This window comes from Morus notabilis, unplaced genomic scaffold (genome assembly GCF_000414095.1).
Source record: "Morus notabilis unplaced genomic scaffold, ASM41409v2 Scaffold306, whole genome shotgun sequence".
Lineage (NCBI taxonomy): Eukaryota > Viridiplantae > Streptophyta > Magnoliopsida > Rosales > Moraceae > Morus > Morus notabilis.
The window spans coordinates 754,938-774,730 of NW_010359946.1; the positions used below are offsets into that span (position 1 = coordinate 754,938).

The following is a 19,793-nucleotide window of genomic DNA, read 5'->3' on the forward strand; positions in this document are numbered from 1 at the left end:
TTACTATTCTAAAAAAAAAAAAAACAAACAAACAAACAAACAAGTGAATTACTACTTAAAAGATCGAAGAGAACCCAAAAAAAAAAAAAAAAAAAAAAACCCTCTTAGTAATTTAAAACCTCCCTCTTCCTGCCTACAATCTTACACCTAATCAAACTCCCAACGGTATCAAACAACATCTTGGCATCCTTCCACCTATTACCCTCCGCTATTTTCTTATACAAATAGCTCTCAAACGACATGCGTTGCACATACTCATCGTCGCACAATTCCACCAACGCCTCCCTAGCGGCATTGCTCCCATAAAACACACTCTGCAACAAATCCAAAACCTTAAACGTGGCAACATACTTGCCATCCCACTCCTTCAAATACTCCCTCCTAAGATCCCCCTCGCCGATCATCCTCGTCCCACCCTCCGACGCCCTCACGATCCCTTCACCGCACATCCGCCCCGACTTCGCCGCGAAATAAATCCCCTCCCCTGAGCACTTTGTCACATACCCCGCCGCGTCCCCCACCAGCGCCACCCTACCCTGAACCCGCACGGCTCTCGGGTGTTCGGGAATCGGGTGGGCCTCCACCTTTATAACCTTCCCGCCACTAATCTTGGGCCCCGCCCTCTCCCGAATGGCCCGTTGGTACGACTTGATATCCCGCTTGGCCCGAACCGTGCCCGTGCCCACCGCCACGTGGTCGCATTTCGGAAACACCCACGCGTAAAAATCGGGCGACACGTCGTTTCCTACGTACATCTCCGCGAGATCCTCGTAATATTTCATTTTCTCGTCGGGGAGTTTGATTCTCTCCTGAAACGCGATAGCGTAAGCGTAGTCGCCGGCGCCGATCGCCTTCGCGACTCGGCTGTTGGCGCCGTCGGCGCCGACGACGACGTCTACCGCGATCTTCTCTTTCCGGCCAGATCTATCTCCGGCGATGTAGTGAATCACGTACGGCGAGTTATTCGACTCCGGTATCTCGAGATCCGTGACGAGCGAAGTGATTAGAGTTGCGCCGCTGGACTCGGCGCGGGATCGGAGGAAGGAGTCGAGGACCTCGCGGCGGAGCATGGCGATGAACTCGTGAGGGAGCAAAGTTTTGCCGAAGTCGACCTCGAGGTTCGACGGCGAGAAGATCCTCATCCGCGAGACGCGGCGATCGATGAGGTGGGAAGGGATTTGGAACTCGTCGAGCATGCAGAGCGGGATCGCGCCGCCGCAGGGCTTTGCGCCGGAGGGCGCGCGTTCAAAGAGGAAGGTCTCAACTCCGCCGGCGGCGAGGGCTTCGGCGGCGGAGGATCCGGCTGGACCGCCGCCGATAACGGCAGCGCGAAGCTTGCGGCCGGAGATGGGAGCCGGCTTTTCGGAGTTGCTTGTTGAGGCCGCCATGCGAGGGCGGTGGGAGGTGGAGAGAGAGAGTCGAGTGGGGAGAGAGAGTGAGAGGTGGAGTTGGGCGGCCATTTGATGGTTGTTAGGGTTTCTGAGTGTTTGGCTGAGTGAGAAAATGATAAATGATTGTTTATCTCCATAGCTTTGGTTGGAACGGAAGAAAAGTGAGTGATTTTCTCAATTATTTTACTTCTTAGTGCGACAAAAGGCACCAGATGATTGGTTTGTTTCTCGAGAAAATTTTGCTCGTGTTTTTCTGATGGAAGTATACAGTTTCACTCGCGCAAGTATGTCTTCTCCTGTTACGAAGCCCAAGAAGACAAAGCCAATGACTATGTTGGAGATTATTATAAAAATGATTTAAAAAAAAAATCAGTTGAATTGTCCACTTTAGTTGAGCATTTTATTCCCACATAACAAGGGGTGGTCAAATGCTCAAATTGAATTCTGGTTGTGCTTGATTGCATCTATCCTTGTAACCCTTATTCATCATAATCAGTGCTTGTGTCAAGTAAAATTATTGCATACAAACCAATTAAATTTAAACAGCAATTGGTTCTTATTTCTATAAATCCACACTAAACTCTGTCTTATAATGTTGATATCATATCAAATCAAATCAAATATCCGACACCAGTTTTTTTTTTTTTTAAAAAACATGGAATTGGTTATAATTGGGGTGCAAGTAATAGACTTAAAAGCTCACAGAAAAGAGGTCACTCTGGAGACAGATGTTTGTACAAAGAGTCCTATAATAATAACTTTTTAGGAGACGTTTGGTTCATAGATTAGAATCATGTGATTAGAATTATTTTTAATTTATGTATATTTTTTATGAGAAAAATACTATAACAAACTATAAACTATTATTTAAATCATGGTTTGAATCCTCCAATCAAACGTCCTCTTAATTTGCAAAAAGCGTCTCTATCTACGTCTATATTCACATCAATCAAATTGCAATCTAAAAATTCCCACTAAACTTGGAAAAAAGGAAAATGACAAGAAAAGGTAATGCTGATGTGAAAATGTAAAGAGTACTCAGACAACCAATTCCTGAATGGACAATGGGCGGCAGAGAGCAGAGAAAGGATGACCAGACCAAGCAGAATCAGCCAACAAGGAGTTGACTGCTTTTGTGGGGTTGTATTGGTCCCACCAAACATGACTTCCTGTTTTGTTACATGCCATATCCGCAGAGAGGCACCCAACTGTCGCGCCGTACAACCCCAGCCCACAGCATGCACTCTTCGCATCCTCAAACCCTGTCAGATGTAGTCACAACACAAGATTTCAATTATAGTGATGTTAATTTGCTTAATTTTCCCTTAGAAATAATGTTTTAAAGGAAATTATTGAAAAACATACTGTAAGAACAAAGGAAATTTAGAGTCTTCTTTTCTCGGGTTCAAGTTGAGAAAAGTTTAAAAGTGAATATGTCTGAGAGAAAATATTAGAAAAAAAAAAGAATTTAAATTTTTATGAGAAAAAATACTATAACAAAAAATTTAAATTGTGATTCAAATTATAAAAAGAGCAATCAAATATGCTTCTTTGTTATTCATTTGACCCAAAACACACTAAAGGCCTTATAGAAGGTTGTATGGCAGATGGGGTAAGTTTAAGAGTTAAGTTTTCAAACAGATTTGTCAACTTATTCTTAGTAAATTTTCCAAAATCTACATCAAATATGAAAGTAACCAATCTAGAAGAGGTTCAGGGGTTTCACACCATAGCTCTTTGGTTTAGCTATAATCTCCTTAATCCCTTGATAAACATCACAGAAGACAATTTTGGCATCTCTCATCTGTGCATTAAGCTCCATAATTTTCTCCTCCAGCATCACATTATACTCTAGGACCATCTCATTGATCTTCTCCCAACATTCAGCTCCATTGTCCTCGCCAGCCGCGAGATCTAGCCTCTTCCACATTGTTCGCGGAGCGCACCCGAGTGGCAATATCCCCTGGCATATGATCTTCCTGACTTTCAAGTCATGCAGGCTCCTTACAGCACGTACCATCTCGGTTACCAAAATGTGAGCAATTTTTTGGCTGCTGTACTTGGGTGTCCCATTGGAGGAATTGCTAAGAAAGAAGTTGATGAAGTCGTCTTTTCCGAAGGAGAGGTAGAAGACGGAGGATCGGACAAAATGGAGCACTTGCCTCTGGCTGAGCTGCAGCTGCAAGAGCTCGACAGTCTCAAAAACTTGGCGGAGCTGTTGGTTGAGAGACTGGTAGCCTTGGCTGCCGGGGTACATGATTGTGGCTTGCGCTGAACCGAAGTTGAGGCCTTTAACTAGATCTCCAATTGAGCCATTTTGATTGTAGAATGGCGTGGCATATGGTAACCCCATCTTATCAGCTGACTCAAGCGCAAAGTAGTTAAAAAAAAAAAAAAAAAAAAAATTGGCATCAGAACTAATACTCAAAATTCAAACAACTGCAGTGTGATTGCAAAACTGTTCGAGATACATTTTCCTTGGCACTTCACTGCCTAAATTACATTTCGCATAAAGAAACAATTATTCTATTTTATGTTTCAATAGATAATGACATTTCAATTTAGAAATGTTATACCATACATTTTAAGCTTCGGAATAATTTTAAAATGACAGAAAATTTGTACCAATATAATTACTAAGTAAAACATTACACCTTATTCAATGAGAAACCAAATGTCAAAATTTGAAATATATTATACTTGGTGTCAAACTTGACACCAAATATAGCGCAAATATCAAATTTTTGAATACTCTTAGAATTAGTATGTTGGCAGACCGAGATACCTTGCTAATTAAGGAAACTAAAGTACTAACAAGCACATCCACTTGATAAGTGAGGGTTTCATTTATGCCAGAATTATAATAAATATGATACAGTCAAAAATTAGCACTTACACATTGACGAATGTTCCATCTATTCGCAGGACAAGCTTATATACATACATATATATATATATATAATATATATATAACCTTTTTGGAATAAATTTTCTAGATTGTTGGCTATAGTAGCTACCACAAACAAAAGAAACAAGACTGATTCCGTTCATCAACCAATTATAAAACAAAGAATGGTATAAAAGAGTGGTGCATTTTGACCCAAGAACAATGTTTCGCAATTCCAACAAGAAAACAAGATTGATTCCATTGATTAACCCAATAAACAACAAAAAGGGACAAATTCATCAGAAAATAAAAGGAGGCAAAATACAAATAATATCAGTAAAACAAGAAACAGAAAAAGAAACGGAAGAGAGAGAGAGAGAGAGAGTGAATACCAAGAAGATGGGGAAGAAGAGTGCCATTTCCGTTGCAGGGAAGGAGAGAGAGATTGCGATGAAGGTGAGAGTAGAACAAACTGTTGTCTCCACAATCAACAGAAGAATCCCCCAGCACGTACATTGCCGAAACGTTTCTGGGCACGGCTTGGATTTTGATCATTCTCCCATGAGCGACGCAGAGAAACCCCACAAGAACAAACACGCCCACAAGAAGAAGACGACGAAGAGGAAGAAAAGGAAGAAGAAGAGGGTCGTTTTCATTGAAACTCTGCTTTGCTTTCATATTTCTTCTCTGGTTGTGTCGCTCTTTTCTTGGCTTTTCTTGAATTCTTGTGCTTTCTCTAACACTTTCTTGTTTACTTCTTCTAAGGCCGCTACAACAAAAGCTTATTTGATATTTGAGAGAGTGGAACAACTATCACTGTGGAACTTTAGCAGGAAGTTAGTTTGCTAATGAAGGACTGTTTAAAAAATTCTCTCATCTCATGCCTTGTATAATGACCAAAATTAGGGGCTTGGAGACGTTAATGTTCAACTTTAACTTATACAATTACCAAAATGTCCTTGAAGGAAACATATGTAAATTAAGGGTTCTGTTTGGTAACGTTTTCAAAATGATTTTGTTTTCAATACGATTTTATTTTCAATACAAAAGTAAAAATGAGATTGTTTTAAGAATATTCTGAAACTGATTCTAAAACTGCGTTTGTTTAATGTTTTAAGAGATTATTTTGAGTATAGTAAAAAAGTGAAATCGTGTTTGATTATAATTGATATATTATAATTTTGTTGATAAGCACTAAGAAATAAAAACAGAGAAGGAAAAACAACATTCAACTGTTTTTTAATTCCTTCACAAAAACTATTTTTATTATTTTTTATTTTTATTTTCGTTTTTAAAATATTTGTTAAATAAACACGGTTTAAAGACAATTTTTATTTTTGCGCCTCAAAAGGTGTGTAAAAATATTTTCAAAAATAAGTAAAAATTAATTTCAAACGCACCTTAAAAAGGAAAAAAAAAAAAAAAAAAAAAAAAACCTGTTGTCGATCTCCCAGTGGCACCGCCAACCACCCAAGTTTTTTTTTTCTCAGGTTTTTATTTCGTTTATTTTATTTTATTTCGCTTTTTTTTTTCTTTTCAAGGATATTTTGCTCATCGTTTTAGTCAAAATTGAGTGCTGATCGGTTCAAGTGTCGGTTTTTATCAATTTTTTTAATAATTCAAGGTGTTGGTTTGATACACACTTAAAATGTATGTTAACAATTGATAAAATCTAAAATAGATAGTATACTTTCTGATTAAACCTTAAACATAAGTTAAGTTCTGTAAATTCCCTAATATAAAATCTTTCATTCTCAATGGTAATTCATTCGTATTCCTAATAGCCCATGATTTAAATTACATTGTGGGAATTAATAAAGAAGTAACTTTTATCATCCAACTTTGAATGTTATCAATATTTAGGAAGACAGATTATGGTTCTTACACATGAACTCTAATCGCTTCAAATGAAAATTTCTGACTAGTAAAACAACCAATCATCGCAGGTAATACCAAGTTTTTCTGGATAATAGTGCCTTAAATTCAACAGTTGCAATTTCCCACGCATTTCACCCTCTAGAGAATTGACGTAAGGAAGATTGTTTAGTTTGCTGATTCGAGTTGAGATGTGACTTTATGTGAGAGCTTTTTACTGTAGTAAAAAAGTTAGATGTGACTGTTTCTGAGAGCTTTTTACTGTAATAAAACTCAAATTCTAAATTCAAATCGGTAAAATAAACAGGACCTTAGATAATTCACTAAGGCTATGTTTTGTAGGACAGATAAAATAGAAGGAAAGAAGGATATATAATATAGGTGGGAAAAAAAAAAACTATTCTCTTATTGTGTTTAATCTCTGCATATTTAAAGATATTAAAGGCCCATTCACTTCGTTGATTCGAGTTTGTAATTCGAGTTGAGATGTGATTTTATGTGAGCTTTTTACTGTAGTAAAAACTTTAAATGTGATTGTTTCTGATAACTTTTTACTGTAGCAAAACTCAAATTCTAAACTCGAATCGGTGAAGTGAACGGGGCCTAAAAGTGGATACTCGATTCAAAATCATTCACCCAATTCATTCCTTTCTTTTTCTCCCCTACCAAACAACTATGAACCCCTCTCCCTCCTTTCACTTTTCCCTCTAAGCCTCTAAGCCTCCTCGGTTGCTGTCTTAAGAAAAATGAGAATGGCTCTTATTTTGCCATCTCCATGATCTGGACCTACTCTATAACCTTTTTCTCTTCCTCTTTTAACTACTTTTATTATAAAGATTTTATCATGCATCTATCTTGTAGCCCATAATGTCCCACAGAAGAACATCACTGACTACCCGGAATGACCTTGGCAAATTTCATATATTGCGTAAACTTTCCAGGAGGTCCCTAATACTCAAAAATGAAGGAAGATGCAAGTAACAGAACAAGATATTTAAATTCGCTTCTTAGCAAAATATCATTGAAAAGAAAAAAACAAACCGAAGCAATCATCGAGTAATCAATCGCAACATAGGATAAAACATTTTGGTGTCGTTAATCACAAAATGCAACATTATATATCACTACAAATTAGAGAAGAGCAACTGAAGAAGCTAATCAGAGAGCAGTCAAAAGAACTTTATTAGAGCCATATAGTGTCAACTTGTAAAAAGGGACCCCCAACAGATCACAGAGAATGAACAAAAGCTATTGTATTCCCTTATCTGTAAAATGCATCAAGTGTAAACAAGTAACATAAAAGTAAGTAAAGACAAGATACATGATGCTTAGCATACAGCTATTATTATCCGGTGCTAGGCCTTCAACTTGCTGCTCACCCCACGTTTGCTATACCAAACACCATTCCTGCCATTAGCTGAATTCTTCTTGGCCGCAACTGAACATTGATCATTGCAGCCATCTTTACTGTTATTATTAATCTCCAGCTGAACCTTGCGTCTCCTCATCCTGTTCTCCAACCGTATTCCTCTCAGAGCACGCACCCTCCGCTCAATTTCCAAAGCTTGTGAAAAGTTCCATATCCTAACTACACCTTCCTCACCTCCGCAGACAATTCGATCAGCACCAATATCAACTGAAAACAGGTTGCTCACAAATCCATGTAACATCCTCTGTGGAGGCTCCACGCTACACTGGTCCCTTTGCTTCATCCTTAAAACCCTCCTCCTTGAGCGATCCTTGCGAGCCTTGAGCAGCGCCCGCACATCAATTAGAGACATTTTCCCATCACTTGAAGCGGAGACAAGCCATGGAAACTCAAATGCCAGGGAATACACAGGACCTGAGTGAGGAATCCATGTTGCAACCTTTAAAGTATCGGTCTCAATGATCTCAAACATGTGGATTGCACCATCCTCTCCTCCAGTGAAAATGAAATCGCCTGCATGGCTTCGAGCGAGTGCATAAGTGTTACCAACATGAGCATTATGAACAACTGTAATCAAATCTCCACTACTGGTATCCCAAACACATACATCCGACCCGGAGGAGCTAGCAATAGTCGTATCACGAGGAACAAGCCCCCAAACCCAGTCGCTGTGCCTCAGGACCTTTAAGCACTTCAGTGAAAATCGATCCCACACACGAACAGTCATGTCCCACGATCCACTATAAATCCTAGTCAGATCCAAAGAAAGAGAAGTTATCGGTCCCTCATGCTCCCAAAGACGGAACTGAGAATTCTGGTTTTGAATACCCCTTATGTCAAACAAATGCGGGAGTCCCTCCACCGCTTTCCAACCATGGATAAATCCATCAGTACCACCAGCAACCAATAGTTTTGTATCCGCTGCAACAGCCCGGATAGTACAACCAAGGGGTTGTGATGACGCAATAGACAATCCATCTTCCATGTCCCACATTCGAACAATTGAATCATAACCGGAGGTGAAGACCAGTTTTGTAGAAGCCAAAAGGAAAACCGTCCGAACAGCTTCAGTGTGGCCATACAAAACATCGATACTATAGCGCCCCATAAAAGTCTTACTCCTAAACTCCCTCTCCACAAACAGCTCTTTCCATGACTTCTCATCTGGCAGTCCTGAATCAATAGGTGCCGGAATTGATGGAAGACCCCACCTCTCACAATAGAATTCCTTCCAAACATGGTGCTCTGATGCAAGGCTATGGAGATTTGTTGACACACAAGAGACTATACCAAGCTCCTTCGGACCGAGGCAGTCAAGAATTTCCGATATCAAGGCCGAAGGAAGGTCGGTAATTGACCGGCGGAGATCGGAAAACACATCTTTTTGAAAAGTTTTCCAACTAGAGTTGTTGGAATGAAATTCCAACTCTGGAACGGCAACTTTCCCAGTTATGGTTTTAGAATCTGATCCTACTTCCGAAATTTGAACTTCTTCAATTTCGGATTTTGCACTAACTTGATTCAATTCGGTTTGTTCTTCACAAGAATTTTCTAAGCAGAATGCTAATTTCTCAGACACCTCAATACTCTTTCGGCATTCAAATGCCATAAAAAAAAGCTAACCCTAGAAATTGAATTAGTAAAAGAACGTAAACTCAATTCCCCAACACCAGAACTCGAAAAAAAAATAACCTAAAATTGTTGGAAACCCTAGAAGTCAATCCTAGATTCGAGAACCAATTGACGTACAAAACACGAAATTGAAAGCAAAACCAAAAGCAATCGATGCTAAATAGATGAAAAACAAAGGAATTGAATGAATTCAGAGAAAATTATAGATTGATCTAAAGCTAATGAAATCCTAGGAAAAATTAAATTTTTGTTTTTCCGAAGAAGGGAAAAACAAAAAAAAAAAAACCAAAATGAGAAACACAAACCCAAAAAATTCAGACAAAGGTGAAAGGGAATGAGTTCCGAGTGTACCTCAGAGATCAAATCAAAGCATCAGCCTCTAAAGAGAAGAAGAATCGAAGAGAAAGAGGAATTTGGAGGAGAGAATTTCGAAGAACAACGAGAAAACTGTTCGAAAGAGGGAAATTTGCCGTACCGTATGGTTATTAGGGATTAAGGATTTTCTCACACCGATCAACTAAAGCAATCAAATCGAACGGTGCGCGTAAAAGTGCCGAGTATCGTAACGTAGATGGAACGGTCCGTACGATTCATTGTTTTTTCTTTTTCTTTTTTGTATTTGTTTTTGTTTTTTTATTAGGACTGTACATAAGTTAGGTTGGTACGTGGTATGACTTTTTCTTATCTTGCTTTAAAAGGTGCATATTTCATATATTTAACCCTAACGATGTTAAAAAAATTTCACAACCTAATGATATTTGAGTTGAGTTGGGCAGTGCGGGGTGGGTTGGGTGGTCGGTTTCAAAATTGAAGAATCAAAATTCAATCCAACATTAAAGCTCATCATCAAATAAAAATAATAACTCCAACATTCAAAATTCATAATCAAATAATATTGATCATCAAATAGAAATAATATTGATCATCAAACATAACTCTAACATTTAAAATTCATCATCAAATAGAAATAATACTGATCAGTCCATCATCAAACAAATAGTTATTAAAAGTTCAATTCAATATCAAGCATGAAGCAAAGTAGTCCATCCAACATCAAACATAAAACAAACATAAATTAGAGACTTAATTCAAATCCGTTCAAACATAAACGAGAGGAGAGGCGGAGAGAGCTGAGAGGAGAGGCGGAGAGAGCTGAGAGGAGAGGCGGAAAGAAGCCACGGACGCCGGAGAGTAGAAATGAGTTGCCTAGGGTTAGATATTAGAAGAGGTAATATTTGTGAGGGTTGGGTTGCAGTATGCGGACCATTATAGGCCCAACCCACAAACCACCCCAAACACGAGACATTTAGTGGGCCAAAAAATAAAAAATAATGCTACAAATTGCTTTTTGAGAGAAAGAGAAAAATATGCCAAGACTTGAGATGAATTAAAATTAATAGGCCAATAGTTTTCATAAGTTAATAAATAGGCCAAACTACTAATTTCGTCCATAACTAGTCTGGTTATGAACCATAACTTGACAAGTTATTGTCCATAATTGTCCATAACTTATTTAGTTATGAACCATAACTTGACAAGTTTATCCATAACTTATCTGGTTATGAACCATAACTTAACAAGTTATGGCCTATTAATTTCTATAATTAAAAATTGGCCTATATACTTTCTTAAACTTTTCATGTTGGTCTATTTTCTACTATTTTCCTTGCTTTTTTGGGGTTAGGTTGAAGTGAGGTGAGTTGTGTTTACAAGTTGTTCGGATTTATGTACAACCCTATTTTTTATAGGTTTTTTTTTCTTTTTCTAAGAGTATAAAATAAAATAACACTACTGCTTTCAAAACTCAAAAGAAAATGAAATAATACTTTACAATGAGTTTCATATTTGATTTTTAGATAATTCTGATTTTTTTTTAGAAGAGATAATCTGATTATTATAACAAAAAAAAAGTAAAAGAAAATTTTGTTGCATCTTCAATTTTTCTTTTTCAGGAGAAAAATTACTGTTGCACTTAGAATTATACGTATAGTTGCAATATACTCCTCAAACTATTAATTTTGATAAATTGCACTCTAAATTTACAATAAGTAGCAATTGAGGTCCAAGAAGAGACGGATTAACAGATGGTCCAAGTTTGGAGGAATCCCCAATTTTTTCCCCCAAAATGGTTAATCTCTGATTTTAAAAAATATTCTGGCTCACGATGTGCACAGTGCATATGAGGACCAATTCCATGTAAAAAGACCAGAGTTAGCCTCATTAAACGTTCTTCTGTCCAAATTTTTAACCTTGTTTTTAATTTGAACAGCTTTACAATAATTTTGAAAATGTAGGGAGTGAATTGCTAAGATTAAAAGTTGAGAGACGAATTTACTAAACTCGTAAAATGGATGGGTGTTTGCACACAAAAAGCTAAAGACTATCAAAGAATACCCCCACTAGAGAGACCCTAACGAAATGTTTATTTCATCGTTTTAGATCACCGTATTATATAATAATACATTAATACAATATTCAATGTGACAATTATACTGTATAAATTAATACATATGTTAAATTAATACAATTATTTATAGAATACGACTCATTTTTAACATATTATATTGTATTATCTTACAGTAAATCCGTGATCCGTGATACAATACAAGCTACTAAATATAGGCTAAGATTTTTGTTTTCGTTTTTTTTTTTTTTTACGTTTTTATTTTTGTTGTAAAAAGGTTATGAAGAGAGAAAATTTTGCCATCCTATCAATGCAATGTAAATGTATCACGTGGTATTACTCTGTTTTATTTTAGCCCATAGCAACCTATGGACATGTGTTCTTATAAGCACAATACAACGCAACAAACAATAATAACATGTTCTTTGTTCATGTCAACTTTTTTTTTTTTTTTTGTAGTAGTTATGTTCATGTCAACTAAATCCGTTCACTTCGCTGATTCGAGTTTATAATTCGAGTTGAGATGTGATTTTGTGTGAAAACTTTTTACTGTAGTAAAAAAGTTAGATGTGACTGTTTCTGAGAGCTTTTTACTGTAGCAAAACTCGAATTCTAAACTCGAATCGGCGAAATGAACGGAGCCTTAAGTCTTGCACAATATAACACCATAAATGGGGTGGTGCGGTAGTTAGATTACCTCCACTTTTTCTCATTTCAGAATAAGTTCAAAAAAACATTACTGTAATATTTTTTTTTCTTGAGGTAAAATAATGCAATTAATAAAGGATAAACTTGAAAAAGGGGGGAAAAAAAACAGTGGATTATTTTGTTCTTTTCTGGAAAGGGGAAAAATAAAAAGCCTCCTACACACAGCACAAATGTTATTCTCACTAGGCATAAATCATTCTGTTCAACAATCGATTAAATGGGAAATTTAAAATAAATATAAAAATATAGTAGACTAAATCACAAGACATCAAATGATCAGAAGAATGTGGGAAATGATGTGATTGCAAAGCCAACAAGCACAGCTACAACTGTGGCCGCAGCGGTTGAAGCTTTGTGGCCATTGTTACCTTCTGACGTTGGGCCTGTGGAAGCTCCTTCGGAAGGTAACCTGCCTGCAAACATTTTGCAAAATCACGTCTTCATATCCATATCTCTCTAATTACGTAAATTTTCTTTCATATGTTCACCGATCATATATACCGGTTTTTTGTTTTCGACGATAAAAAATTTTACCAACTCAATTAGCTACCGACGTTTATGATTTTGTGGTCTTAAAACTTTTGTTATGACTTAAAAAAGTCGATTTTAGGTATTGATAGTTATGTCTCTAAGTCAACTAAGACTTTGTCGTTTTATTTATTTGTTTTATTTGTTTTTTCTCCCCTTAAAGTCCAAAATCTTATTGCACTCAAAAGTCGCTTTCAGCATAAAACAAGATTGCTGTCCCTTTGTACTCTTGGTCCCCAACGGCTTTAAATGTCAACGAACTACAGAAATTAACTTAAAGAATCTAGTGTAAAAAATAAAAATTACTTGTAAACCAAATCACATAGAATCTGAGGATGTTTGGTAGAGGGATTCGTTCTCTGATTCGAATCATGATTCATGGTTCGCTACAGTATTTTATCTCACAAAAAATTCACGTAAATCGAAAATGATTCAAATCACATAGTTTGAATTCTCCAACCAAACGTCCTCTAATTGATGTATAACGGCATTAAAAGAAATATAATAATGTACCTGGTGAGAGTCTTGGAGAAGATGCAGGAACTGCAGATCCTGATGGACCTCCCACTGGTATTCCCAAAACTGTGAAACGCAACAACAAATTCACTACCTTAGAACAAAATTGATTGAATATTCGAAAATTTTAATTAACTTGAGAATTAGGATACATCCGAATAAACTTTTGCACAGATAAAATTTCAGTCACTAAGAGATGGAAAAAAACAAAAAAACAAAAAAACAAATCATTCAGCCATAGAAAAAGTAATCAGCTAAAAACTGGGGGAAAACAAAATTAATAGCTCGATCATGGTTAATAATTAGGCTACATGGTACGTTTTTTTTTTAAAAAAAATAAAGATTTACTATAGTTTCTTTTTGAATTCAAAAGCTCAAAAATAGTCTGATTTATCTGCCTACCAAGTAATAATTGTTGCATTTTGAATAGGAAAAATTTCATATTAGTATCCTGTATTATATTATAACGTAATTGTCTTTTAGTATCTTGTGTTTTTAGTGATTTTAAATTGATACATTGACGTTTTAGAAAATTATTTTTTAGTATCTTGAGGTCATTTTTTTAGGATGTAAAATGTTAATTTATCCTTCTCATTACTTTACCAAAAACTAATAAATTTAGAAAAAATTCTGAAAAATTATTTTAATTTAAAGCATTATTTTAATTTTTAATTTTTAAATGTTTAAAAAAATTTCAGAATTTTTCTAAATTTATTATTAGTTTTTTGGTTAATTAACGAGAATGATAATTTTGACATTTTACATTTTAAAAAATGACTTAAGGTACTAAAAAATAATTTTTAAAACTTCAAGATACCAATTTAAAATTACTAAAAACACAAGGTATCAAAAGATAATTACGCTACAACACAGAATACCAATATTACATTTTTTCTTTTGGAAAATTAATTATACTACTTGTTGTTGGAATAATTTTTCTGCCTTCTAAATTTAGGATTAGAACTTGAACAATTTATTTACAGCTTTTAATTTAACACTATCTGTGTATTATTACAATACTAAAATACTTTTACCTTTTTTAGTCTACTCTCTACTAAAATGTTCTAATGATCCACATTTCTATTTGGAGTGATATTTGTTTATTTTGGGTTCAAAACTGCACAATTACCTCAAAAATTCTCATACTATTAAGAAATTATGTCTTTATTTATTAACCATCCCTAGTATTTGTTTTTGTTTTTGTTTTTTTTTTTTTTGAGTACCTAGCATGTTTCTTATTATCAAATCTCGTTAGAGGTCATCAAATTAAAAAGTATAAATTTGATATAATCTTATACAAATTTAGCGAGCAAAAGCAAAACCTTGCGAACCAAGTATTTTTATTTTTATTTTTTCATTTGATATAAACGTAAGGCCCGTTCATTTCGCCGATTCGAGTTTAGAATTCGAGTTTTGCTACAGTAAAAAGCTCTAAGAAACAATCACATCTAACTTTTTTGCTACAGTAAAAAGCTCTCACACAAAATCACATCTCAACTCGAATTACAAACTCGAATCAGCGAAGTAAACGAGCCCGTACAAAAAACTTATTCTTTCTCGCCTAATTACCTCAACTTGTCACTTTCAAGTTTCTAGGCAATATCACAAATGGGTAGACTAATTAAATGCATGGTAAGAGGAAATTCAGCTGGAAAAGAAGTTTAGGTGGGAATACTTTTATTGGCTTTAAATGAGAGAAGTTATTTGAGGAAAGGTTGTTGGTGAGCGGTGGATATTTCACATGTCTTGATAGAATTTATTACTCCATATAATAACTTTGTTCAGATCATATCAGATATGGGCACCGCTAATTGCCTATCAATGCCACATCCACAGGCATGGGCGGTGCCGTATGACCCCCGTTGTTTTGCTAAAATCTCCCGCTAATATAATCATTAAAAACTCGTCTATTTATATTTATATGTATACTAATTGTGAGTAATGGTGTAGTAGTTAGTTAAAAAATTAACATTTTAAAAATTTAAGTTCTTATAGTAAAAAGTCACTTTTATTAAACGAGATGCTCAATATTTTTATGAATTAATAATTTATTATTATATTTAAATGACGTAAGGCGCTCGGTTTATTTTAATCTTTAACCATTGGGTTATTAGTTTTGTTATTTGTGAAATTGGAATTCATGTCATTAATAAAAATCAATAGCTACCTACATAAGAGGTGTGAATTAATTCTAACAACAAACTCTTTCCTTTAGGAAAAATAAGGGCTATTTTATTGCCTAAATCAAACAAACAGAAAAATTTATTACCATGAAACAATTGACAAACACAAGACTGACACATTGGCCTCGGATAGATCTAAATCTAACAAGCACCAAAAATTTATTACCATTAAACAATGAGTCACAAAATATAACTTATACTAAGTTCTGATTAAAAAAAATGTGAAAATGTAATCACATCTGATGTCGCTGCCATTAATTAAACAATTAGTTAAAAAAATAATCTGATATACAGAAAAGTAAATCCAAATGTGCCCTCTAGTACTAATATTAAAACCAAACAATTGCACACTAAAGAAAACATGGTTAGGCCTAGCCTGGAACTTTACCCCAGTTTCACTTTTGGTATCTGATTTTCAGAAATGATCTGTCAATTTATTTTGATTATGTTCATTTTACCGATTTGAATTTTATTACTGTAAAAAGCTTTCAAAAATAGTTACATTTAACTTTTTTTTACACTAAAAAACTCTCACATAAAATCACATCTCAACTCGAATTAAAAATTCAAATCGTTAGAGAAAACGGACCCTTTCATTCTTTTAATTGGGTGATTAAGAAAAATAAAAGACGGAATATGTATGTAATACTGTCGGAAAATAACACTGTATTCCCCTTTTTATTTAACATCCAATTAAAACAAAGGTTAAAACCGAAAAAAAGAGAAATATGATTATGATTAAATTTTCAGAAATAAGAAATTAACGGGAAAAAAAAATCATGAAGAAAGTAAATGATCAATTAGCATAATTAATTAAAGACAAAGACCACAATTTATGAAGCAAGAACAGAGATGAGAGATGAGACGTACGAGCACAATTACTGACTGGTGGAGTGTCAACTTTACAAACGGAGGGAAGCTTGGTGGCCCTGTCGTAGTCGATCCCATATGCAGAGCTATTGTTGCTGGCCAGCAGCGCACAAAGACACTGTGGGGCCGTGTCCACCAGCGTCTTCAGCTCCGGGCAGCACGCCTTGTCCGGCTTCGTCTCGTTGCTCCCTTCCTGCACGTACGACAGGCAGTCCGCCATCCCAAACAGCAGGGTAGTGCAGTCGGCCCCCGGGGCCGAGGCCGTGGGGCCATACGTTGGGGACGGCGGCAACGACGACGGCGGCGGCGGCAGTGGTGACGATGGCGGCGACGACGACGACGGGCCCAGGCTCGGCGCTGTGGCGGGAGCCTGCGCCCGCGCCTTATAAAATGTTGAGGTGCAGAGTACGAATGCCAACAACAACATGGTTGGGGCAATTGTCCTGGCCATGTTTTTTTTTCTTTTTTTTGGTGTGTGTTTGTGTTTGGTGTGTGGTTAGAAATTCTAGTTTGTTTGGGCAAAGTGGAGTGAATTTTGGGAAATGGAAAGAGAGTTTTTTAGAGAATATATATTAGTTTTTGATTGGGGGATGATCTAGTGGGAAAACAGGGAATGGGGTTTTCCTAACTTTTCGTGAGGAGTTAATGAATGTAACTACCACCTTACTTGTTTTAAGAAAATTTTTATACGTATTTGTGTATGTATATGTAGTTGTATTTTACTATCTTGCCCTTAGCTGGTTGGGTACTTCTTATGTTTGTTTCATGTGTATTCGTCCATAATTTTGAATCACGATTCATGATTCTCGACATTATTTCTCGATCACAAAAAATACACATAACGAAAATAATTCTGACTCCATGAATCAAACGTCCACGACACACCCATCAAAATTCAAATCACCCATGTTGGTTGTTCTGTTCGTATTTGTCTTCTTAAGCTGGAATTTGGTTTTTGGATTTTTTGATTCGAGCACAGCTTTGAATTTTTGTGCTCATTATTTAATCTATCCACAAGACACATGTTATGATGTATTTCCTGTTTTAAGGCACTTTTTTAAATTGTAATGAGGCGGAATTATTGAATTAATAAAGGCAAAAGCAATTAATAACGAGTAATAATTCCAAAACAAGAAACCGTTTAGCAAAAAAAAAAAAAAAAAAATCCAAAAAAAGAAACCAAAATAGTGAGCAAATATTTTATGCCGAATTTAGTGTTCTTTTAGAAAATTATTATTTTTTCTGTTATCACACATTTTGTTCACTATCTTGGTAGAATCTCTTTAAACCATGTAAACTATAGGATATCGTTCCTCAAATATCGATCTTCTTTTCAAATGCGAAACTTATGCTATAAGTTATAACCAAAGGTTTCCAAAGCTATGACAAATGAATTTCAAAGCTTGAATTTATATAAGGAAAGGACTTGTTGACATGGTGCAACGGTGTAGCTAGCCTAAAAGATTATCTCATACATTCAAGCTCATATAATATGGATCGTCCAAAAAAAGTTTTTATTTTTTAACAAAAAAAAAATTATATCAAGCAATTTATAGAAATGTCTGATGTATAATTCGAATTTACAATAGCACTTTTGGTATTTGATTTATAACTTTATATTTTGAAATAAAACCATGTGAACGTGAAACTTGGCTAGTAGCCATAATATCCGTGTTGTCCCTTTTGGTTGGAAAGGTATTACGACTGTTCATTTTACTGATTCAAATTTAAAATTTAAATTTTATTATAGTAAAAAATTTTAAAAAATAATCACATTTAACTTTTTTACTATAGTAAAAAGTTCTCATATAAAATCACATTTTAATTCGAATCAGCAGACTATAAAATTTGTCCACAAGCTTTGCTATGCTAATAGTGTGGTGGGTGAGTGAGACTTTTCTCTTCTTGGGGGTTGGAAGTTAATGCCTTGAAAGGCGCAGTGATGATATTTATTGCTATAGTGTAAACAATTGAAACTTAAAAGAAAATAATAAATGCAAGCAAGGTGACAAGCCATGAAACAAGTTTGTAACACAGTTTTACAAATTGAAACATCCAAAAAAAATTTTCATTCTGTTTCTATCCGTCAGATTTGTGAAATAGTTACATATTCTATTATTTTAATGTTATTTTAATCATTCCTAACAGAGAAATAGAAAGCTCATTTTCCTCTCCGACTTCCGTTTTTTAACACCACATGTTGAGGTCGTGTATCTTGCTAGCTGTATTTTATAGGTGAGACAATAACTGGAAGACTTGCATTTGAGCAGAAACGAAAAAAAAAAAAAATGAAAATGAAAAAAAAAAAATGAAAATGAAAAAAAAAAAGAGAAATGTTTCAGATTTTTGGAGTTGTGCACCAAATTTGTCAAGTTCAATATATATATATATATATATATATATTTTGTTAGTTTACTAATTAATCTCAAAAACTTAAGCTGTTAGGAGGTGGGCCAACAATAGTTTTATACTTTAACACTCCCCCTCACGTGTGGGCTGGAAAATAGACAATCGTGTGAATAAATTAATGAGAAAGCCAAACATGTGAATATTTAAGCCCGAGATATATAAAGACCCAACACGTGATGATAATTTTAAATGGAGATAAAGAGTGTAATTATGGTGGTTTGAACTCAGGACCTCCCGCTCTGATACCATGTTAGTTTACCAATCCATCCCATAAACTTAAGCTTTTGGGATGAATTGGTAAATTAATATATATATATATATATGAAATTGTAGTCGATGCTTGAATTTTCTTATAAAAGTTATTGGCATATAATTGATAAAGATGGAAACAGGATGGACCACCTTTAGTTGAATCTGAACTTTCAATACGGCTTCATATGATAATAAAAGAGAAAAACAAGAAAGAAAAAAAAACAATAAAAAAAAAGAAAAAGAAAAATCTTGCATGCTAGGCCGAAAATGCCAGAGTTCAGATTGTGTACAGCTTTTGGAGGGTTGGAGACCAATAGGGGAATGAATACCTTCTCCGAGGTTCTAATGAACAATTACAAACTATATGGGATTGATGCCAGAAGCAATATTTCACCTTAAAGTTCAAGCAAATTTCCACGTATGTATAGTTCTGGACTTGTGGCGGTTATTAATCTCTCGAATCAAGAGGTCTAATAAAAAATAAGTTGTTCAGTCTCACGTTGTTAAGAGATAATAACCGGTGATGGCTATAATAAAAGACACCACTTTTTAATAATATAAGATTAAAAGAGATGAAACTTAAAAATAAAACTGTGAGGGTTCAAGTTCAAACAGATAACATCATACTTTGTGATAGTGTCAATCGTTACATGACTACTCTAAAATGTATCACCTCGACTAATTTGACAAGATTTGTGCACTATGGCCT

The 19,793-nt window shown here is 35.3% G+C and overlaps 4 protein-coding genes across 4 annotated transcripts; all 4 read right to left on the reverse strand.

The window, feature by feature from the left end:
- Positions 1-70: 70 nt before the first annotated feature.
- LOC21405360 (geranylgeranyl diphosphate reductase, chloroplastic) lies at positions 71-1,934 on the reverse strand. Its single transcript, XM_010095532.2, has one exon. It carries the CDS (start codon positions 1,458-1,460, stop codon positions 105-107), a length of 1,356 nt encoding a protein of 451 aa, XP_010093834.2. The 5' UTR covers positions 1,461-1,934; the 3' UTR covers positions 71-104.
- Positions 1,935-2,429: 495 nt separating this feature from the next.
- Positions 2,430-5,052, reverse strand: LOC21405361 (GDSL esterase/lipase At1g71250). The gene is made up of 3 exons (XM_010095533.2): positions 4,671-5,052; positions 3,120-3,752; positions 2,430-2,653 (listed from the first exon to the last, which is right to left on the reverse strand). Exons 1-3 carry the CDS (start codon positions 4,954-4,956, stop codon positions 2,430-2,432), a joined length of 1,143 nt encoding a protein of 380 aa, XP_010093835.1. The 5' UTR covers positions 4,957-5,052.
- A 2,259-nt stretch (positions 5,053-7,311) lies between these two features.
- On the reverse strand, positions 7,312-9,426 carry LOC21405362 (F-box/WD-40 repeat-containing protein At5g21040). The gene has a single exon (XM_010095534.2). The coding sequence runs from the start codon at positions 9,189-9,191 to the stop codon at positions 7,509-7,511; it is 1,683 nt and encodes a 560-aa protein (XP_010093836.1). The 5' UTR covers positions 9,192-9,426; the 3' UTR covers positions 7,312-7,508.
- A 2,992-nt stretch (positions 9,427-12,418) lies between these two features.
- Positions 12,419-17,052, reverse strand: LOC21405363 (non-specific lipid-transfer protein-like protein At2g13820). Its single transcript, XM_010095535.2, has 3 exons — positions 16,424-17,052; positions 13,368-13,436; positions 12,419-12,739 (listed from the first exon to the last, which is right to left on the reverse strand). Exons 1-3 carry the CDS (start codon positions 16,872-16,874, stop codon positions 12,603-12,605), a joined length of 657 nt encoding a protein of 218 aa, XP_010093837.1. The 5' UTR covers positions 16,875-17,052; the 3' UTR covers positions 12,419-12,602.
- Between the last annotated feature and the right edge of the window lie 2,741 nt (positions 17,053-19,793).